At 39.5% G+C, this 18,385-nt stretch overlaps 1 protein-coding gene across 7 annotated transcripts in view; it reads left to right on the top strand.

Moving 5' to 3' along the window:
- Window positions 1–18,385, top strand: part of KMT2C (lysine methyltransferase 2C) — a 189,072-nt gene that overhangs the window by 35,448 nt on the left and 135,239 nt on the right. For all 7 annotated transcript variants that reach the window (XM_064703871.1, XM_064703875.1, XM_064703877.1 and 4 more), the window contains one exon: window positions 11,156–11,244. In XM_064703871.1, the coding sequence (XP_064559941.1) occupies window positions 11,156–11,244 (89 nt within the window). The remainder of the gene's footprint in view (window positions 1–11,155; window positions 11,245–18,385) is intronic.

Raw genomic sequence — 18,385 nt, 5'->3', positions numbered from 1 at the left:
TTTTCTGGTGGTTTGCAAAAAAAGAAAAAAGTTAGGAAGCAAAGGGATTCAGATTATGATTTCCAAATCCTTTTAGACAGCATTACTTGCACTGTCACTAAAAGAAGCTCCACTGGCTTTATTTTCTCTCCTGCTTCTCCAGTAACCCTTTCCTACCACTGCTCTCTCCCTGGCTGCTTCCAGCACAGACTTTCATGAGCCTCCAATGAACGAAGCAAACTGATGGGGATGAAAACGATCTCTTTTGAATTTGGGTATAAATTCAATCAGTGTTAATTCAACTTAGTATAATTTGTAAGTTGCCATATCTGCATGTTTGAATCTTGAACATTTTCGTGTTTTTCTCCACAGTGAGCTTAGATTTTGAGAATTTGTTTGTTATTACACTAAAAACCACATTTAAATGTTACAACTGAGTGTATTTGTGCAACTGGAGAGAAATTGCAGAACTTGAGGACCTTGTGCAAGTTGCAGGGCAGCAAATGGAATGAGCTTGCAGCCTGGTGTCCTTGGATGGTGGCCTCAAAGGAACTTGACCTGGAGGTATCAGTTGGTCCTCTTGGATGACTTCCATTGTAGTGGTTGCTGCAGCAGGGTTGGCTGGGGACGTGCCCCTCTCATGTGACACAGGGACAATTTTGTTTATAAGTCTGACCTGTATCATATGACGTAGCTGAGCAGTAGATCACTCTCTGCTGGCAGTTCTGACACAGCCTGGGCAGGGTGGGACCGTGAAGGTGATCAGCAGGTAGGAGAACTCCTCTGGCATCAAGTGCTGGAAACACCATCCTTTTATTAACTTCACTTTTTAAAAGGTTTTCTTTAAGAGCATACTAAAGAAATGAGGAACTAAGACGTGAAAAAAATAATTAACCCACCCAATAATTTAAAAAAGTAGCATTAATTAATGTATTTAATATTGAAGGGCTGAAGTTTGGCATGGAGAAAAAACACACAAACCAGCTTGGTATAGTTGGTAGTGGTCTTGAATAAAGATAGATGAAATTTTGGTGAACAGCAATGATCATTGTCCCAAATCATAATGGTTAATTTACCAATCCTTTGAACAGAAGTTTGAAAGTTCTCTCTTAAAATTACTTGGAGCTGTTTGTAAGCTGTCTGTAATTGTCAGAAGGCAAATTTATAACTCCAGTTTAGAAGACTCTTCTTCAGGGATGAAAAAAAAGGTTTAGGCACATTACTGTTAGCAGAATTATTGACAAAAACCTTAGAATTTCTACCTCATCAACACCCCTAGAGATTGATATGCCTGTTCATACAGAAGCTTTTAGAGGTGTTTGAAGATCTGTATTACTTGTGCCTGTGCTGTGGAGTGTTGCTTATTATGCTACTTATATTGTTGTTTATATTTCACAATAGTATTTCCAGACTTTTATTTACTCTGGTATAAAAATAGTTTCCATGATCTGGCTTTTAGGTTTTACATCTAGTTTGAAAACAATTTTGTTGAAAGGAAAACAATTCATGTGAATTATAAATATACACTGACACCCATCTGATTCCATTGCCCATTTTCTTCTTAGATCTATTTTTATTCTTCTGAGGTTTTCCAAGCCTTCTGACTAAGTTTTAATGGATTTTTAATTAGTGAGCAGATCTTATGTTTTTTCCCTTTGGCTTTCCTAGGTTTAGCAGTTTTATTGAAAGAGAAATATTTCATAATACTTGTTGACATTATCTGAAATAAAAATGTATTTCTTTATAAGGAGCACTAAGGGTGCTAACAGATGGAAAAGATACGTGGTGATATGACATTCATTTCTGTTGTGTTTTTTTTCCTGTCTAAATCCATTTTAGATGGATAATGACAAACTGTGGTTGACATGCAAGAACTGCTTTTCTTACATGCCATCAATTAATTTGACTATTATAAAGAAAATTTTATCTAATGTATTCTAGGCCAGCCTCTTGTATAAAAGCAGGTTATTTATAGCTCTTTGGGTACTGCCCTTCCTTTCATGTCCTGATCCTTCTAGTTGAAGCTTAAATGCTTGTTTAAGGGTAAATACACTGAAATTTTTGCCCAGAGGTTCTTTTTTGTAATCATAATTTCAGGTGAAACTGGTGGACAGATGCTTTCTCAGGAAATCCTGTAACGCATACCTGAGGGAGAGAAGGGTGTTGGGTTTTTTTGGTTGTATTAGTGGCATCAGAAACTTTTCAAAAACATAAGAAGGAATGGAATTATTGTCCGTGTAATTTACAGGAAGACTTGTGTTTACTGTGAAGTCTGAAGACATTAGCAAAAGTGACTTGAGACAAAAGATTCTGAGCTTTATTCGATGAGAAAGCATGAGATGTTCTGAGCTGACTGATGCATTTTGATAGATGCAAGATCTGGAAACCTCTCAAAATGATGTCATGTGAGTTGGGTTAGTTTATCTAAAATGTAAGATAGTTGAATATTTGCATCCTTTTTCGAGTTTCTGACCTGAATTAATGATGAATAAAAGCAGTGGTTGCAACACTGTATAATCAGTGTGTGCAGACTGCACTTGCTGGGTATAAAAACACTTTTCTGAGTAAAATTTAAGAATTAAGTATTAGACTGTTAGATTGTTTATACACCTGCACTGTGTGTGGCTGTGTGACAGAGAGCACAGCCTTCACCTGGCACCTAAATATATCCAGTGAGGATATTTAACTTAAGGAGACAAATGCACTTTGCAAGAATCTTCACCATGTTCCTGTGATAAGACTGTCAGACTGCAAAGTTCCAAAAGGAAATCTTTGAAAATGACTTCTAATTAATGGTGCTAAAATTACAAAAATCTGTTCACAGAGACCAAAACTTCTACCAAGTTCCAAGTACTTGGCAGCTGTTTCTCATGCGTGATGACTCAGATCCACTGAATTTTATGTACAGGATCCTGAAATCACCAGACATGAGAATTACAGCCCTCACCATTGTGTTGCCACCTTTATTCAGAAGAGAGTAGCAGGCAAACCCTGCAGTGTGTGAAAGAGCAAGGAGCTGGGTAATTCTTAAAAAAGACATGAGCTTGGTGCTGATGTGGGTAAAAAATTCTGGGCACCATGGCTGTTCACAAGATTGGAGGAGTTGGAACTTGGCATAGCCCGTCGTCATGGAGAAACAAGTCTTGTGTTAGATGGAAGTGGATGCTTATGCTTCCCATCAGGAAAATGCAGTGTTGGGTGCAGGAGCATATTTTGATGCAGTTTTGTGGACTTAGAGGACAGAGGAATGTAGACAAGAGCAGTGGTGAATGGTGCAGGTTGAATTTTTCACGCGTGAAAGTCTCGCAGAGATTAGAAATTTGTGCTCTTCACAATGCCAGTGATCTCTCAGCTGTTCATGTTGCCATTTCATTCTCTTTGTTTGTCAAAAGAGAGCATGTGAAAACAGTCAGTGGACTTGCTAAAGATTATTTAGCAAATTTACCAAAGTGCTTCACACTAACTGTTGTCTGGGGGAGCTGCAAAGGCAGAGCCATTATCCAGTCTGGAGCCAGGTAGATAAACAGAACTTGTTGGGATTGGAAACTTACAGGTACCTCTACTTGCTAGCTCTTGGTGCTCCCAAAAAATTGTTTTAATTTGATTATAGAAAAGGTTTTAAAAAATATTACAAGTGCTGCAGTTCTAGTATGTTGTTTTGCATCGTTATGTTAGTGAATGTGGCCAAGTGCATTGGTAACAAATATAGAAAGGATGTAGTTTGTGCAAAACTGCAGATCCATAATGTGCTGTAATGGCATCTGAAGTTTTTACAATTTTTTCTGAAAAGCGTATAATTGTTCAGGTCTGCACGTAAAATGTTTGGTGTTAGGGAACTAAAACTATAAACGAGGCTGCATATCAGTGGGAATGTGGTTCCTGAGAAAGAAGAACCTGTAGCAGTTTCTGGTGCTGTGCATTGCTGGGTTAATGTGACAGATAGTTGACTGAAGGCAATTTTCACTTACAGAATTTATAGATGTCTAAGCAGTCAGTTTGAAAAGTAAAAAGTAAAAAAGAAAGTTAAAAGATCTGAAAGCCTTTTCTATGATTTCTCACTCTGTTGTTGGAACTGTCTCCAAATCCGAAGTCCATACATGTAGATCAGGCAGCCTGGCTCCATACTTTGAACATCCAACTCAGATTTTCTCATGTAATGGTTTCACAAAAAGGTGTGCAGAAGTCTTTGCAATGTAGTAGGTTTATTGTCAGTATCTCAGGCCATAATTGGCTGTAGCAGAGCTGTAACTTCTTGGGTATTTTATGGGCTCATTTGAAAAATAGATTATTTTATGTACCTGCAACTGTTAATGAACTGGTAATCAGTGATACTGAATCTTCCTGGTTTGGTCTTTGGCTGGTGTGACCCTCTGTCTCTCTTTCCAACCCATTGAGGATGTTCTCAAATGGGCAACAAGTTGGGAAGAAGTCTTCGTGGTCTTGAGATTGTTAATAAAGCTCTGTTTTAGCTATGATAACCTTCATCAGCTTTATCTCTCAAAAGAGCAGTTCCAGACTCAAACTGAACAACTGTAAATGGCATCAGGGATGAACTGAGAAAGTACTGAAATATGGTGGCTTTGTCCAGATCGGCCTCCTCACTGAACAGAGTGCAGCTTCAGCCTCCTGGGTCTGGTGGCCTTCTGCAAAACTGAGTTGAGACTGAGATTTGAGAAAAATACAGCTAAACCAAAATTCACATTTGCTCAAATACACTTAATTTATTTGGCTTTTAAATCATTAGAACTATGCAATGCAGATCCATTTTGATACTTCACTCCCAGCCTCTCTCAGCCTGTTTCCTCAAGAGCTTTGCATTTACCTGTGGGTTTCCTTTGCATTTATGTCAGCACTGACTGTACTCTAGAATGAAAACAAAGATGCATCTATGGTATTTGGTACAAATAATCTTTAAAAGAATTATATTTGCATTTCTTTGGGCAGTGTAGGAAATCTTTGACAAATCTCCCTGTCACAGGGGAGTACTGGAAAAGTTAAGCTGAGAATTGTCCAATAGAGGTAGCTTCTTTTTACACTTTTTCTCAGACATCCTGATCTCAAAGGCTATAATTTTTATTCCAGGTGTTTATTGCTTTCAGTAGTAACTGCATTAAATATAGATGTGAAAAAGTTTCAGCTCTGAAGATCTTTTAGCCTGAGTAAAAGAATAACGTTGAGTGACTGAATCACTTTTTTAGATAGTTTCTGGCTAGAAGAGGTCTAGGATGGGGAGTTGCAATATTTTGGTTTTAAATGTAAGCTGGGTCACTTCTATTTGATGGAGTATTTTATTTAGATTATTATGCTTTATAAATTAAAATTAATAAGAAACACATTTGTCTTTGATTGTACCAAGAGACTAATAGGTAATATCAAGTGTATTTTTGAGATGTTTTAATAATGAAACTGAAGTTTGTGCTAGTTCAATGACATCTTAATTAAAGTCTGGTTCTGCAGATGTTAAACAAGAGTTTTCACTTCTCTCTATTAGTAAACGGTCAACTTTTTGTCACCTTTCACTTGCCATGTTTCTGTTGCACATCTTTCCCATGCATCAGCATCCCTCAGCCTTTAGTATACACATATATAACATAAGAAGTAAATAGGAAGAAACTAAATGTTGCGTTCTTTTTTTTACCATGTGCGGAAGAAAACACAGGGGAGAGTGAGGGCAAGTGCAGAAGACATTTTCACCTATTACTGATTGCTCAATTAAAAAATCCTGTGAAAAATCTTGTAAATCAGGATCAGTTTGAAGCTGGAGTCAATATAGGAGTGAGTTTCCTATTTTAGCCTTGTTCATATTTAGGGCTATTGAAGCTTATTCTAGCTAGATGGCATCTTCCTTGCTTCCAGAGTTTGCTCTTCATTTTATCCAGACTTGGATGTAGAATTTTCTCAATTCTTAGAAGTAATAAAGATTTCTCAACTCTTAGAAGTAATCAAGTAGTGTTTAGAGAGGGGAAAAAATACCCCTTTCCTCCTAGGTATTTCCATGAATGATTCTTGCTTGCTGTGGTTCTCTTTGCTTGGGGCTACCAGCTGAACCTTGAGTATTTTAGCCCCTACTTAAGCACAGTTAAACTTTTACAGCTGTATTTAGGACTCCACGGTTCAGTAGTAGTGTAGTGGGAGCCCGTGGCTTTTGCACACCTGTTAAAAAGATTCTTGAAAAGAGGGTAACAGCTTTCACTTGTGGAAGTGCCTGTGAACGTTAATTTGTGACTAGCCGTGCTGATGGCAGCACTAATTGAACCTTTTTATAAATCATTCCTGTACCATCTTCCAGAGTAAGGCTGTGGACAGATGTTCGTTTAACAAGACATCTGTGCTGGTTTAGGATGTTACTGTATCCCAGATGTTGCACTGCTTTTTAAGGTTATTAGCCCTGTTTTATATATTTAGTGCCATCAGTTTGCTCCATGGTTTGCAAAGCATATGAAGGAAGGTGGTTTCTTTTCTGAATGATGTAGAAGTTTCAGCATTTTGGAAAAAGGAGTCAGCTCTTGAGTGGATCGTGTGTACCTGTTTTTATAAGCCTGGAACAAAATGCATGGGGTGAGTGGGGTAGTTTTGATAGATGGTGTTGAATGAGCTGTCACGTGGGTTTGTTGGTAGCAACTTAGGGAAGACTTACAGAAACTGGAGTCTGGCAGCAGCTTCTGGGTAATCATAAACTAGTCCTGGCAGTGACAGGCATCTGGGGATAGTAGCTTTGTCAGTGATTTCATGTGTTCCAGGAAATGTTGGCCCATGGCCTTATCCCTGATCACTTTGTGGAAAGAGTAAGATCCAAGATGTACTTTTGACCTACATTGTACTTGTCCAGTTATGGTGCTGTTGCTGTGACTTTTCAAAAAAACAAAAAACACACACACAAAAAAACCCCCAAAAAAACCAACAACCAAAAACCCCCAATCATGCAGAAAAGAGAAGAAAATAAACAGTATCTCATTAGTGTCAGGTGAATAAGAGACTTTTCCATTTCTCCCATGCTGCCCTCTGTGCATTCAGCAGAAGCTGCTCAGGTACCTGGTGATCTCCCAGTGGTATCCAAGTCCTCAGGGCTTTGAGGCAGCCTCAGCAGGGCTTTTCCCCTGTGCACAGGGAGTACCTAATGCTCTGCTGAGCCCTGTGAAAGGTTTTTTCTGGGCTTTTCTTCCCCCTCAGGGCTAAATTTAATTAGTTGCTTACCCAGAGAAGAATTACGAGATTTTTGTTTACTGTGGTATATTTAAAGATGGAGATTAATGAAAGGCATTAGCTAAAAAAGCTAATTGATAAAAAAAATTAAGAGTAGGTCACAAAGGATTTTGATAAATTATTTTATTGAAGTAGGGGTAAAATTATTGTAGACAGTAATTATATTTAACTGGAGTCCTGTATTAATAAAAAAGTATAGTTTTGTCTTTGTTGTTGACTTTATTCCATGAAATGCTGAACGTGCTTTAAGCACTTCAAGAAGTTGCATTTCTCTCAGCAGATCTGTACTTTTGAGCAGAAATAGATGTGCTCTTGTATTTTTTTCCTTCTAAATTGACCTCTGTTGTAGGAAAAAGGCAGGCAAGGAAGGCCTGGCAGGGACCTTGGCAGCCCTTCAGCCCCTGTACCAAGCTCCCTGCCTGCCCACTGACTGATATTTATTGTTTTCTGCCAGAGTGTGCGTTGGTCAGGCTCTGCCTGTACATTTTGTTCTGGGTCTGTTGTGAGCTGCAGGAGACGTGGCTCGGCTGTGTTCAATATTTCTGAGCTGCTGGGGGTTCTGCAGGGTGATGGAGTTGCTCCTCCTGGTAGGAAAGTTTGGGGTTGGGCTTCAGGATCTAGAGTAGAACTGAGGTTGTGGTGTCCAATACAACAATTCTGTTTTAGGACTGCCTGGCTTTGTGTGGGTGAAAGGCAGTAGTCATGGGCTGTTGTTTCATAATTGCTTTAGGCCTGTAAAAACTGGCCCTCAACACCATCTTTCCCCTATTTCCTTCTCACATCCTCCTTCAGAAGGATGAGCTTCAGAAGAAACCAAGTCCCAGGCAAAGAATGGATCACAGGATGCTTTTGCCTCTGTATTTAAGGGCAAATGGAAATAAGTGTAGAGGAAAAAAAAATTAACAGGGTTTGTCAGTGGAAAAATGCAGTGTTATGCAAACCAGCCAAAAGCTTTATGTATAAAACTATTAAATAAAATGTTTAAACTTAGTGCAAATAACAAGAAACAATCCATTCTTATTACAAATGCTGATTGCAGTGATTAGGTGTGCTGTATGGCCTTCTCAAATGGCATTTGTTGTGGAAACATTAAATTATAGTTGTCAGTACAGTGTATATTTCACTGTTTTGTGACTTGAATTATTTTTTTGCTCTAAGCCAAACATAAATTTGTAGGCTATAAAATCTCTTCTGATGATTGTGAAATGAATGTAAGCAGCAAAAATGAGTTAATGATATAATCTACCATGTTTTCCACTGTTTCTTCAGTTTTATTTAAAACCTGCACAACATTAAGAAGGTTTTTTTGTAGAATATTTGGGGAAGGGGAGTAGCAAGGAAGCACCAGATATGATTTTATCTTCTGCTGAAAGAAGCAGCTCTGTTTAATAAATTGGAACCTCTGATTTTCCTTAGTGTTAAGTAGGTTGCCAAAATAAAATAGGGAGTTCAAGGCACAAATGCTGCTCTTGTTTAAACAAAATGTTTAAAAAGTTTTGTGAGGTACTTTGGTGTTAATACATGAACTGTAGTTCAGTAGCAAATCTAAATTCATCTGTAAATGATTAAATAAACAAACAATCATCATCTTCCACTATCCAGCAAGTTTTGCCTCCAGGGTTGTGTTGGGAAAAGGGATATCTGTGGAAAAGTAGAATTATCATTTATGTTTGTGATGATTTTACAGTAATCCTTGTTTAGTATGGACTTGTAACTTTGCATTGCAGACAGGTAGTTGGTAGAAGAATAATTGGGATGGGATTTAGAAATAATCCCTGTCCTTAGCTGATTGTGTTGTGTAAAGCTTTTGAGCGTTCCTGCAGCAAGGGAAGTGTTCTCACTCACCTGCATTCCTGTCCTTTCACTGGTGCTGGATGATGTGCTGGGATGTTGTGAAGAACTGCAAGAAATTTAATACTTAAAAGCTTTTGGCTTCTTTACCTGCTGCTTTGTTTTTCTCAGTGTTAGAGGAGTGTTACCCTCCTTGCTGTAACTCAGTCTTGCTCTAAGAGCCTGTTCTATCCAGTGGCTGTGATATTCCATTTGCTCTGCTCCCTACTCTTGGTTCCAAATGGGAATCCATCTGTGTGACCATCTCAGATGCTGCTGCCAGCAGTGTTTGTGTCATTCCCACTTCCAAAACGTGTCCCCATTCAGGCTGGTCACTGGTCACTACTCCTGGATGGGCTGATGGGAGGAGTGCAAGGCAGTTTCTTCTGGTCATTGTGCAGTTTATTCTGGATTGAATTTTTGTGACATGTGGGTTTTAAGAGACTACACTGGGAGCTTGTAAAGTGGCAAACAAGTGAAGGGGATGCTTCTGTCTCTCGTAAGAAGGCTGTTACATATTTTTTGTGTTCTGGGTGTGCTTCACTGCTTACGGGTAAGCAGGCAAGGGGAGCAATAGCCTTGTAATCCCTAGGGTTCTGTCTGTGCTCACGTTTTTCAGCATTGTCCTGAGCAAATTTTATAGGCATGCCAAGAAAAGTCCTCCCGCCCTTAATCTCTTCTTGCTTTTCCCTTTCACCCAGCTCCTTTGTAAATTGAGTGGGAGGTTTTCAGACTTTGGTTTGAGCCTCCTTTTAATTCTTCCTTTCCTCCTTCACAGAGACTAAAATGGTCCCAGCACAGTCTGAAGGGGTGTTCTTGCTAGGTAGTCCAAGAGAGTCAATCCTCTTCTAGCAGGAGAGCAACCTGCACAGACTCCAGAGATGTTTCAGCTCTGCCCAGTTCTTTGATCCAGGACAGCCAAAGGCATTGCATGATAGCATTTCTTCTGTAGCTGATTTAGCAGTTCCAGTCCTGCGGAAATCGTTTGGATGGACCAAAGTGCTATAACAGACTGTACAAAAAAAGGAAATGCTGGTTTTGGAATGATTTAATCGCTTCAAAAAAAAAACCCCAAAACCTTTTCTCCCCAATGCAGAACTAAACCCAAACCTTTGAGAGTGCTCCGTGAAAGAGGAACTGGAGGGGTTTTGTCTGGGGGGGCAGGCGGGTGCCCGTGTGCTGGCCTGCCCATTCAAGGCGTGTTGGTTGGGTGAATGGTTGCCTGGGAGCTCTGGACATTGGAGCTGCTGAGATGCCCCAAACTGCTCAAAATTTGTGTACTTGGAATCAGAAGCTCCCAGGGTCTCCCAGACTTTCCATCAGCATGCCAGGCAAGTTGCCAAGTAGCCTGAAAATTTGGGAGGCGTATTGCCAAGCTCTTGGCTCCCTTTCAAATGGGCTGCTGAACAGCTGGGAATCTGGATGCCTGGGCTTCTCAACAGCCCACCATGATAGTTACTGAAGAGCCAGGCAGGGAAAAAGGCTGGAATTCGTGGCACAAACCTGTCTGCTTTCCGTCAGACCTTGGTTGAAATTGAAACAAATCTGCCAGGTATTTTAGTTTTGACAGGCTGTCCTCACGTGATGACTTTTTTAATGTGATGACATCTAGTCATCTCTCATAACATTTTACTTCATGTGTCAAAATATTGCTTCACTGAAAATAATGTGTGTTTCAGTTTCATTGCTTTAGCATCATTATTATTCTATGGAAATTTCTTCCAAGGGTGCTCTGTGTGGATCAGTCTCTATTTTATAGTAGCTGCTGCCCAGATTTTGGATAGTGTTTTCTTTTACCTCTCTATATTACATTTTACATGGAGCAGACTGGATGCTTGTGTCAAAATCTGGCTGAGTTAGTATGTTGTCTGGTCAGTAAAAGTTCATTATTGTGTTTTTCTTGTAAGAAGAATCTGATAAAATTAAAGGGCCAGCTGCTGATTCAAGTGTACCTTGCTGAGGACAAACCTAGAACGGGGAAAAAGGGGAGGACGTTTCCAGTTTGTACAAGACTGAAGTAATGGGTTAGCTTGAATGTTGCATAATTAAGTGCTGACATTCATCCCTCTAAATGAAGTGATTAAAATCCTAATTTTACAAATGCTTTCAGTCTAAAAAGAGTTTTTCCTTCTTATGTTTGCAGGCCTCGGAGTAGAGGAAAAACTGCAGTGGAGGATGAAGACAGTATGGATGGTTTGGAGGCAGCAGAAACAGAAAACACTGTGGAAACAGGTACTGAGAATATAGTGCTGATCCTCTCTGGGTATTGCTTCTCTCTCAGAAATGCATTTAGTTATGCAGAACTTCGGTAGACAAGAAATAGTTCTTCCATTTTGTAGTACGAGATGTGCCATTTGGGAAGAATTAAAAGGAAAAAACCTTGATATTTAAACCTATATTAATTTAAAGCTATTGAAGCTATTAGTTTTAAACAGTGTAATGGGAATCTCTCTGTAGTGTAGATATGTAGAGGTTCTTTTCCTACTTTTGCAAGGCTGTATCTAAGAAAAATAAATGCTCTGAAGTGGCAGCTGCTGTTTTTGGAATACCTGCCAAAATACACTACTACTTATTGACCTGTGTCTTCAGCTAACTACAGCAGACTATATACCAAAGGGATAACCAAATGCTAATGCTTCCTGCTGCTGCTTAGGAAACAGGATAAATCTCTGTTCTTGCTTTGGTAAATATTTGTTGTGGTGGTACCCAAATGCTTCAGTTACCAGAGGGAGCTCATTGTTCTGGACTGAGTACTGTAGAAACAGTTTGTGATTTCTGTTCTGGCAGTTCAGGAGCCTAAAGAGACAAACAGATGAGCCAGCACATGAGATAAAGGCCATGGTGAAGAGTTGTCATCTCCTTGCCAGGCACGTGCCTGTAGCCATTTCCCTGTTTTCAACCAGGGACTGAGTGCAGAAGGATGAAACCCATCAGGAAAGATGATGTTGTGGCCACTTGGCAGAAGTTTGTTGGTTTGACAGAAAGAAGGCTTGAAAATGCTCAATGAAAATTGAGACCTAAGGATTTATAAATTTAATAAGGTGGCCCTGTATGTGTAATGAGAGCTGTGGAAGGAAACACAAACAGCAGAAGCTGTTGGTCAGGGCAGGAGTGGCATGGAAGTGCCAGCTGAGGTAAGGGAGCTGTCCAGGTCTCCCAAAGCTGCTGAGTGGAGGAGGTGAAGTAGTGAAGCCCTTAAAGATGAAGACAAGGGTCTGTGCTTAGTGCACATTTATAGGGACAACAAATAAAGGAGCTGAAAAGAGCCATTTTTGCAGCAGCATTTTTCATGGGCCATGCAGGAGCTTGGCTGCTGTGGTGAAAGCCACAGAGGAGGAGGCTGAAATTCTCCTGAGGATGGGCTTTGTGTGTGCTGGTGGCTTGCTGCCTCCTTGCTGGATGTGGAATGCTGCTGGGAAGTCTTGGTGCTTGGGACTTGAGGCTTTGGGGAGTGTCTGGAGTGTGTAATCACAGCTTGTGTTGAATTCAAGTGTTAGTGGCACGTGGAAGGAGCCTAAATTAAAGCTTAATTCAGGGATGTTTCATTGTTTTATTCTACCCTTTGTTTTCCTGCCCCTGCAAATAAAACTGCTGGTGGTAGTGAACTTGGATGATCTTCTGCAGCTTCTACAAGTAGGTAATTACTAGTTAATGGACTAATAAATTAATACATAAGTGAAAAAGTTGGAGCAGGTATTTGTGTGTAGAAAAACAGTGCAGGGTAAAGGAGGACTGGTTCTAATTCTGTTATTACATCATTATTACTACATGATGATGATGATGATGAGGATGATTGCTTTTCCTATCCTGTGTGGTAGGAACATTCTTAGGAAAGTCAGTGAAGGGGGCAAAAAGTGTCCCCTTAAAGTGATAAGTTTTATAAATTCTAAATATTTTTAAAAAAAGAAAAACAATTTCAAATCTAACAACTGGTACACCGCTGTGTAGGGAATTCAGTGATAGCTGTATTTTATTTTCACTTTGTTTTTAACAAAGTTCCTCAACAGAAACCTGAGAGCAGTCTCTGATTCAGAAGAGAGAAGAATACATAATTATTTTAAGGCTCTGAGAGTGCATATAGATAAGTCTGTCCATTATCTTTCATCAGAATAATCCTGAGTCTCACAGGTAGCTGATACCCATTTCTGGGCAGTGTGATGGAAATCCTGGTGGACCAAGACCCCGGCAGGTCTGCTGCTGGAAGTGAGGCACCATCACCTCAGTGCTGAGCCCAGGATGGATTTACAGACTGTGCTCCTCACTGAAAAGATACCTAGTAAATATACATATGTCTGAAATCCCATTTTTCAGGGAACAAAAATAGATTTGAAAGAGCATTATCATGTTGAGCAGTTTGATAGAGACAGAATCACAATTATGTTGTCTTAAAAGCAGGGCACCATGTGACTTGCTAGAGGTTTAATCATATTATCTGAAAAGGCTGCTGCCTGTAAAACTTACTCTAAGCACTTACCTGAGTTAGTACAGACATGTGGGAGAAGGAATAATCTCAGTTTGTGGTTCTGTTTAAAACTGTGTTGATTAAATTGAAGGGTATTTCTATACTAGTTTATTAATTTCTACTTCAATCAACAAGAAAAGGATTTTGTTTTCTTTGCTTGCCAAGAGTCGTCTTCCCAGAAAATTTTTGCAGTAGTTGGCAAACCAAAACACATTATAGTAATACTACAGAAGTTGAAATTAAATGTCTAAGGATCTTGACATGTAATTTGTGACATTTTTTGAGTCTCTGTGTTCCTAGCTTCCTTTCCATTGTTTGATTCGTACATTGAGAATAATCAGAAATTCTGTTACTGTGTGAGTTTGGGATTTTGAGGTTGTTTCTGTTTTGTTTTATTTAATTAAGTTTCATAAAATGAGAGAAGTCCATGTTATAATGTCGTGTTCAGTATAATGAGCTCTGCTTTTAGGGAAGGGAGCAATGCAGAAGGAGTAAGAACTCCCCTCTCAGGGAGGGAAAAAAGGAAATACCCCATATAATCCCACCTAAGATAAAGAAATGTTTGGCAGCTGTCAAATCTTTTATGGGGAGAAAAAGCAAGGAGTGTGCAAGTACTAAACATTATTTCCATTTGTAATGTTGACAGAAATATTTGTTTAAATAAAAAAAGGACAAAAATTCTTCCCAAAGGGGCTCTTTTGCAATGCTGAGGCACAGTCATTTTAATTGCAGTTCGGGAAACAAGTTACTGCCCTTCCCAAAATTCTGTGATCTCACATGTGAAGCGAGGCAGAGTTGGAAGCAGAGCAGGGTGAGCCGTGTGCTGCTCTGATCAGTTCAGTATGGCTGCTTCTCCTGCCAACTGCAGCAGTTCCTGAGCCCTGTCCTTTTCTGCCAAGTACTAAGTTCCCTTTGGTGTAGATGAATTCTTAAGGACGGAAAGAGAGGAGGAGGGATTTGGAATTGGAGAAAGGAAATTCTGGAATTTGGAAAAAAAGAGCTGTTTGGAGCTCAGTAAACTTTTTTTCCTGAAAAAAGGGTGTTGACAACTGCTTCTACTGAATCAATAGATTTTCAGCTTCTTGTAAACCTCAGGACAGACTCCTTTCATTTACCCACCAGCCCTGTCTCTCTTGCTGATCCTTTGGCTCCTCACTTCATGTCTGTTCTGCTCTTCAGCTTTGTATTTGTCTTTCCAGCTGTCTGCTCCTTCGTTTTTCTGCACTGTGGTTCCCCCAGTGATGTTGCACTGATGTTTCTCTGTCCAGCTGATGTTGTGGTTGCCCATTCTTCCCATCCTTTTGGCACCACAGCATCATAGCATGGTTAAGGATGGCTGGGACCTCTGGGGATCCTCTGCTCACAGCCCTGCTCCAGCAGGGTCACCCAGAGCTGCCTGTCCAGGACCGTGTCCAGACAGCTTTTATCTCCAAGGGTTGAGGCTCCACAACCTGCCCTGCACAGCCTGGGCCAGTGTTCAGGCACCCTCACAATAAAAAAGAATTTCCTGATGTTCAGAGGGAGCCTCCTGTGTTTTTGTTTGTGCCTGGTGCCTCTGGTCCTGTCAAAACCTTCCAGCTGTCAGCACCTTCCACTTTCTGGTTATCAGTAAAATCCTGTTTGCTGCAAAATGCCGGGTTCCCCTCTGGATCCTCTTGTGCTGCTCCTCTCTGTAAGAACAGTTTTCTTCCGATGAGTGAGTTTCTCATGGCCAAGAATATGCAAACCAGAAAATTCTGGAAAGCACGGGGCTTTGTGCACAGGGATATATGCAAATATAAAAGTGCTAATCCAAAGAAAGAATAATACACCAAGAAGCTCCTGATATGCTTTCTGTAGGTTTGGTAGCCCTTTTGCTACTAATGAAGACTTGGCTTCTGTTTCTTTTCCCCATCTTCTGTTAGTTTCAGCAAGTTTCTGTACTTGATATTTTCTTGGCTCTGCATTTAAGTTGAAACTGAATTCTCTGTGTTAATTATCTGATTATTCCCTTTTTTTTTTGGAGAACACTTGTGAAATAACCCAACTCATTCTAGGGTCTGTAATTCTTCCTGTCTATGTCCCGCCATAAAAGTGTTGAGATTCAGATCTGGGATAAATGCAATAAAATAAGTTTATTTGAACTGCTGAATCTCTTGGGTTAGATATTTATTTTGTTAACTATCCATACCATGTCAACAAGCTCTTACAGCAATGCTTTCTACCAGACCCTTAACTCCCCATAGTGTTCAGAAGCCTCTGATAATACATAAAAGAACCTGGGTGATTTTATCAACCAACAGTTCCTTATCTACATTATTGTTGTTAGTAACATTTTTATCAGACCCAGTGACGTTGTCTGGCCAGTTCATTTGTTGTTGGACTCCACATTAACTTCCTGAAGAAGGAGCTTCCTCTGACCAAACTCATTTGTCTCTGGGCAAAGCCCTGAAGAACCAGAAACAAACACTTCTCAGTGGAGGAAAGTTATTCATGCAGGAGTTGCCAGGGATTTTTGGGCTAATTCAGAATCTCATCAATTTGGAAGCAGCCTGAAAAGCCCTTTCCTGGAGAAAAAAAAAATTCTGCATTATTCTGCTTATTAAAGGAAATACAGGCATCCTTTTGCAGTTATATGAACCATGCTGAGATGAGCCTCTCATTGAAGCAAAGTAAAACACACCTGAGAGCAAGTCCTGGTCTGGGTGAATCGATGGCAAAAGCTCTTGGCAATGTGTTTTAATACCAAAATCCAGTTTTAAATCCAGGCAGATACTTTGGCCTCATCATTACCACCCATTCCTTCTCAAATTAATGAAGGGAAGAATTAACACCACTGAGGGCTTTCTTGTGCATTAAACTTGACTGTACAATTTGTGGCAAATACGTGCTTAGAAATGCACTTAAATATTTTTAAGGCAACTAATATTCTGTGTGCTCATTAGAAAAGGAGTAATTTCTTCTTTCTCATGCTGCTGACTCTTACCTGCTCAGCCACTGGAAAAATTAGCAGAAGTGAAGCATGTTGTTGTAATTATTATAAGCATCTTATTATTTTTGCTTTATATTCTGGTAATTTGTTTGTAATGAGGAAAGCAAACAAAAGACGAGGTTACTTGATATTTGCATTTAAACCATTACAGGCTTACTCAATAATACCATTTATCATCATGCACACTTAAAATGGGCCATTTAGAAAAATCTGATTTTTTTTGCCTTCTGACTGATACCTCTGTCTCAGGTGTTTTGAAAGCTGGGGGAATCTGTTAATTCCAAATCAATTTTAACCTCACTGAGTTTTTCATTCTGGAGGTTATTTCTGAAATGCAACTTCTTTTTGGTTTTGCTTATTTATTCAGTAGTGGTTTTGCAGTTCTGGTATCAAACTATTCTTTATTAAACATAATCCAACAGGTTTTGAAAGTTTTCCAAGACCTAGAATTTTCCACTTCTCCATTACCTTGATGTTTGGCTCTGCTGCTGTGTCACGAGTGATGTGATGGAAGATCTGCATGGCCATTACCAGTCAAATACACTGAAATAGTTGCATGTGCTACATGCTCTTCTCCTCACTGGAAAGAGGGTCTGCTCTGTGTATGTTTATTTCATAAAATCAAAAATGTTTTAGCTCATAAAAACCCAGAATGGTCTGGGTTGGTAGGGACCTCAAAGATCATCTTGTTCCATCCCTTCTGCCATGAGCGGGAACCACTTATTAATTCTGTAGACCTGTCTTAATTTTTATTACAGTAATGCTGTATTGAGACTGACTCTTCAGTTTGGTAAAAGAAATAGAAGAGAAATTCACTGATGATTAATTAAAATCACAGTATAAACCAGGCTGATGTTGGAGTCCCACAAGTACCTACCCTGGTAGCCCTTTTCTAGGTCATGTTCAAAGGGGAAGAACATAGTGGGTAAAATGAACTTATTTATGATAATAAAAGAGGTACCCATTGAATGAATCTTAATTCACTAGTAGTTCATGTAAAAGAACATGCAGGGCAAAATTACCATCCTGCATTTATATAAACAAAAATCATTCTCAGATAGCTTTTGCTACCTGAGGAAGTGGTGCTTCAGTTCTTCTGAGAATTGCAGAGGCTTTCATAAGTCAAAGAGAGAAGGAAATTCTAGGAATTACTGGCAAAGGGATAAGCGGAATGAAGCATCAGCAAGGAGGTTTTTTTCTCTTTTTACTGTTGCTTTATAAACCCTTGGCATGTTAAATGCCACGTGCAGTTCTGCTTTGCCTTCTCCAAAAGGATGAGCTGTAATTGGGAAAGTACAGGAAAGGCCAACAAGTATGACAAGAAGTAAGTAATAGCTTCTGTATGGGGATCAGTTAAGGTAAAACCTTCAGTCTGAAGTGATTTCACTGAGGAGGAATGTAATAGGGTCCAAAAAATGATGAGTGGTGTGGAGAAAATGGACAGGGCACAATGACTCATGTTGTTGTGCAGCACAGAAATTAGGGGACATCAGGTGGTGTTCATGGAGTGCAGGGGCAGGTGCATTTGCACTCAGCATCTGCTGCAATTACAGAATTCATTGTTCCTGGATGCTTTGGGCATGAGCAACTTGACATGGATTTCAAGAAGACCTAAACAAATAAGTAGAAAAATAATCAGATGAGTGCTGTTGAATACCACTTCTAGCTTAGGAAACTCCTCAATCATGGAGATTCCATGTTATGGTTATCTATAATCTGGTTTCATGTTTTTTTAGGTGATCAAAATTACAGTTTAAATGGTCCCACTTTGAGAATCTTGGATTTATTTTATAACTAATACAAAATTTGCATTTATTTTCTGTATGAAATGTATTTAACAGTTAAGAGCTTATATGAATGAGAGGTATCAAAATATACAGTGGAATGTACAGAACAAGAATAACTGCAGGTATTTTCCTTGTCTCTGTCTAACGCCTGTT

Source organism: Zonotrichia leucophrys, chromosome 2 (assembly GCF_028769735.1).
Source record: "Zonotrichia leucophrys gambelii isolate GWCS_2022_RI chromosome 2, RI_Zleu_2.0, whole genome shotgun sequence".
Lineage (NCBI taxonomy): Eukaryota > Metazoa > Chordata > Aves > Passeriformes > Passerellidae > Zonotrichia > Zonotrichia leucophrys.
The sequence above is the reverse complement of the archived record's forward strand: the minus strand, read 5'-3'. Positions and strand labels throughout refer to the sequence as shown.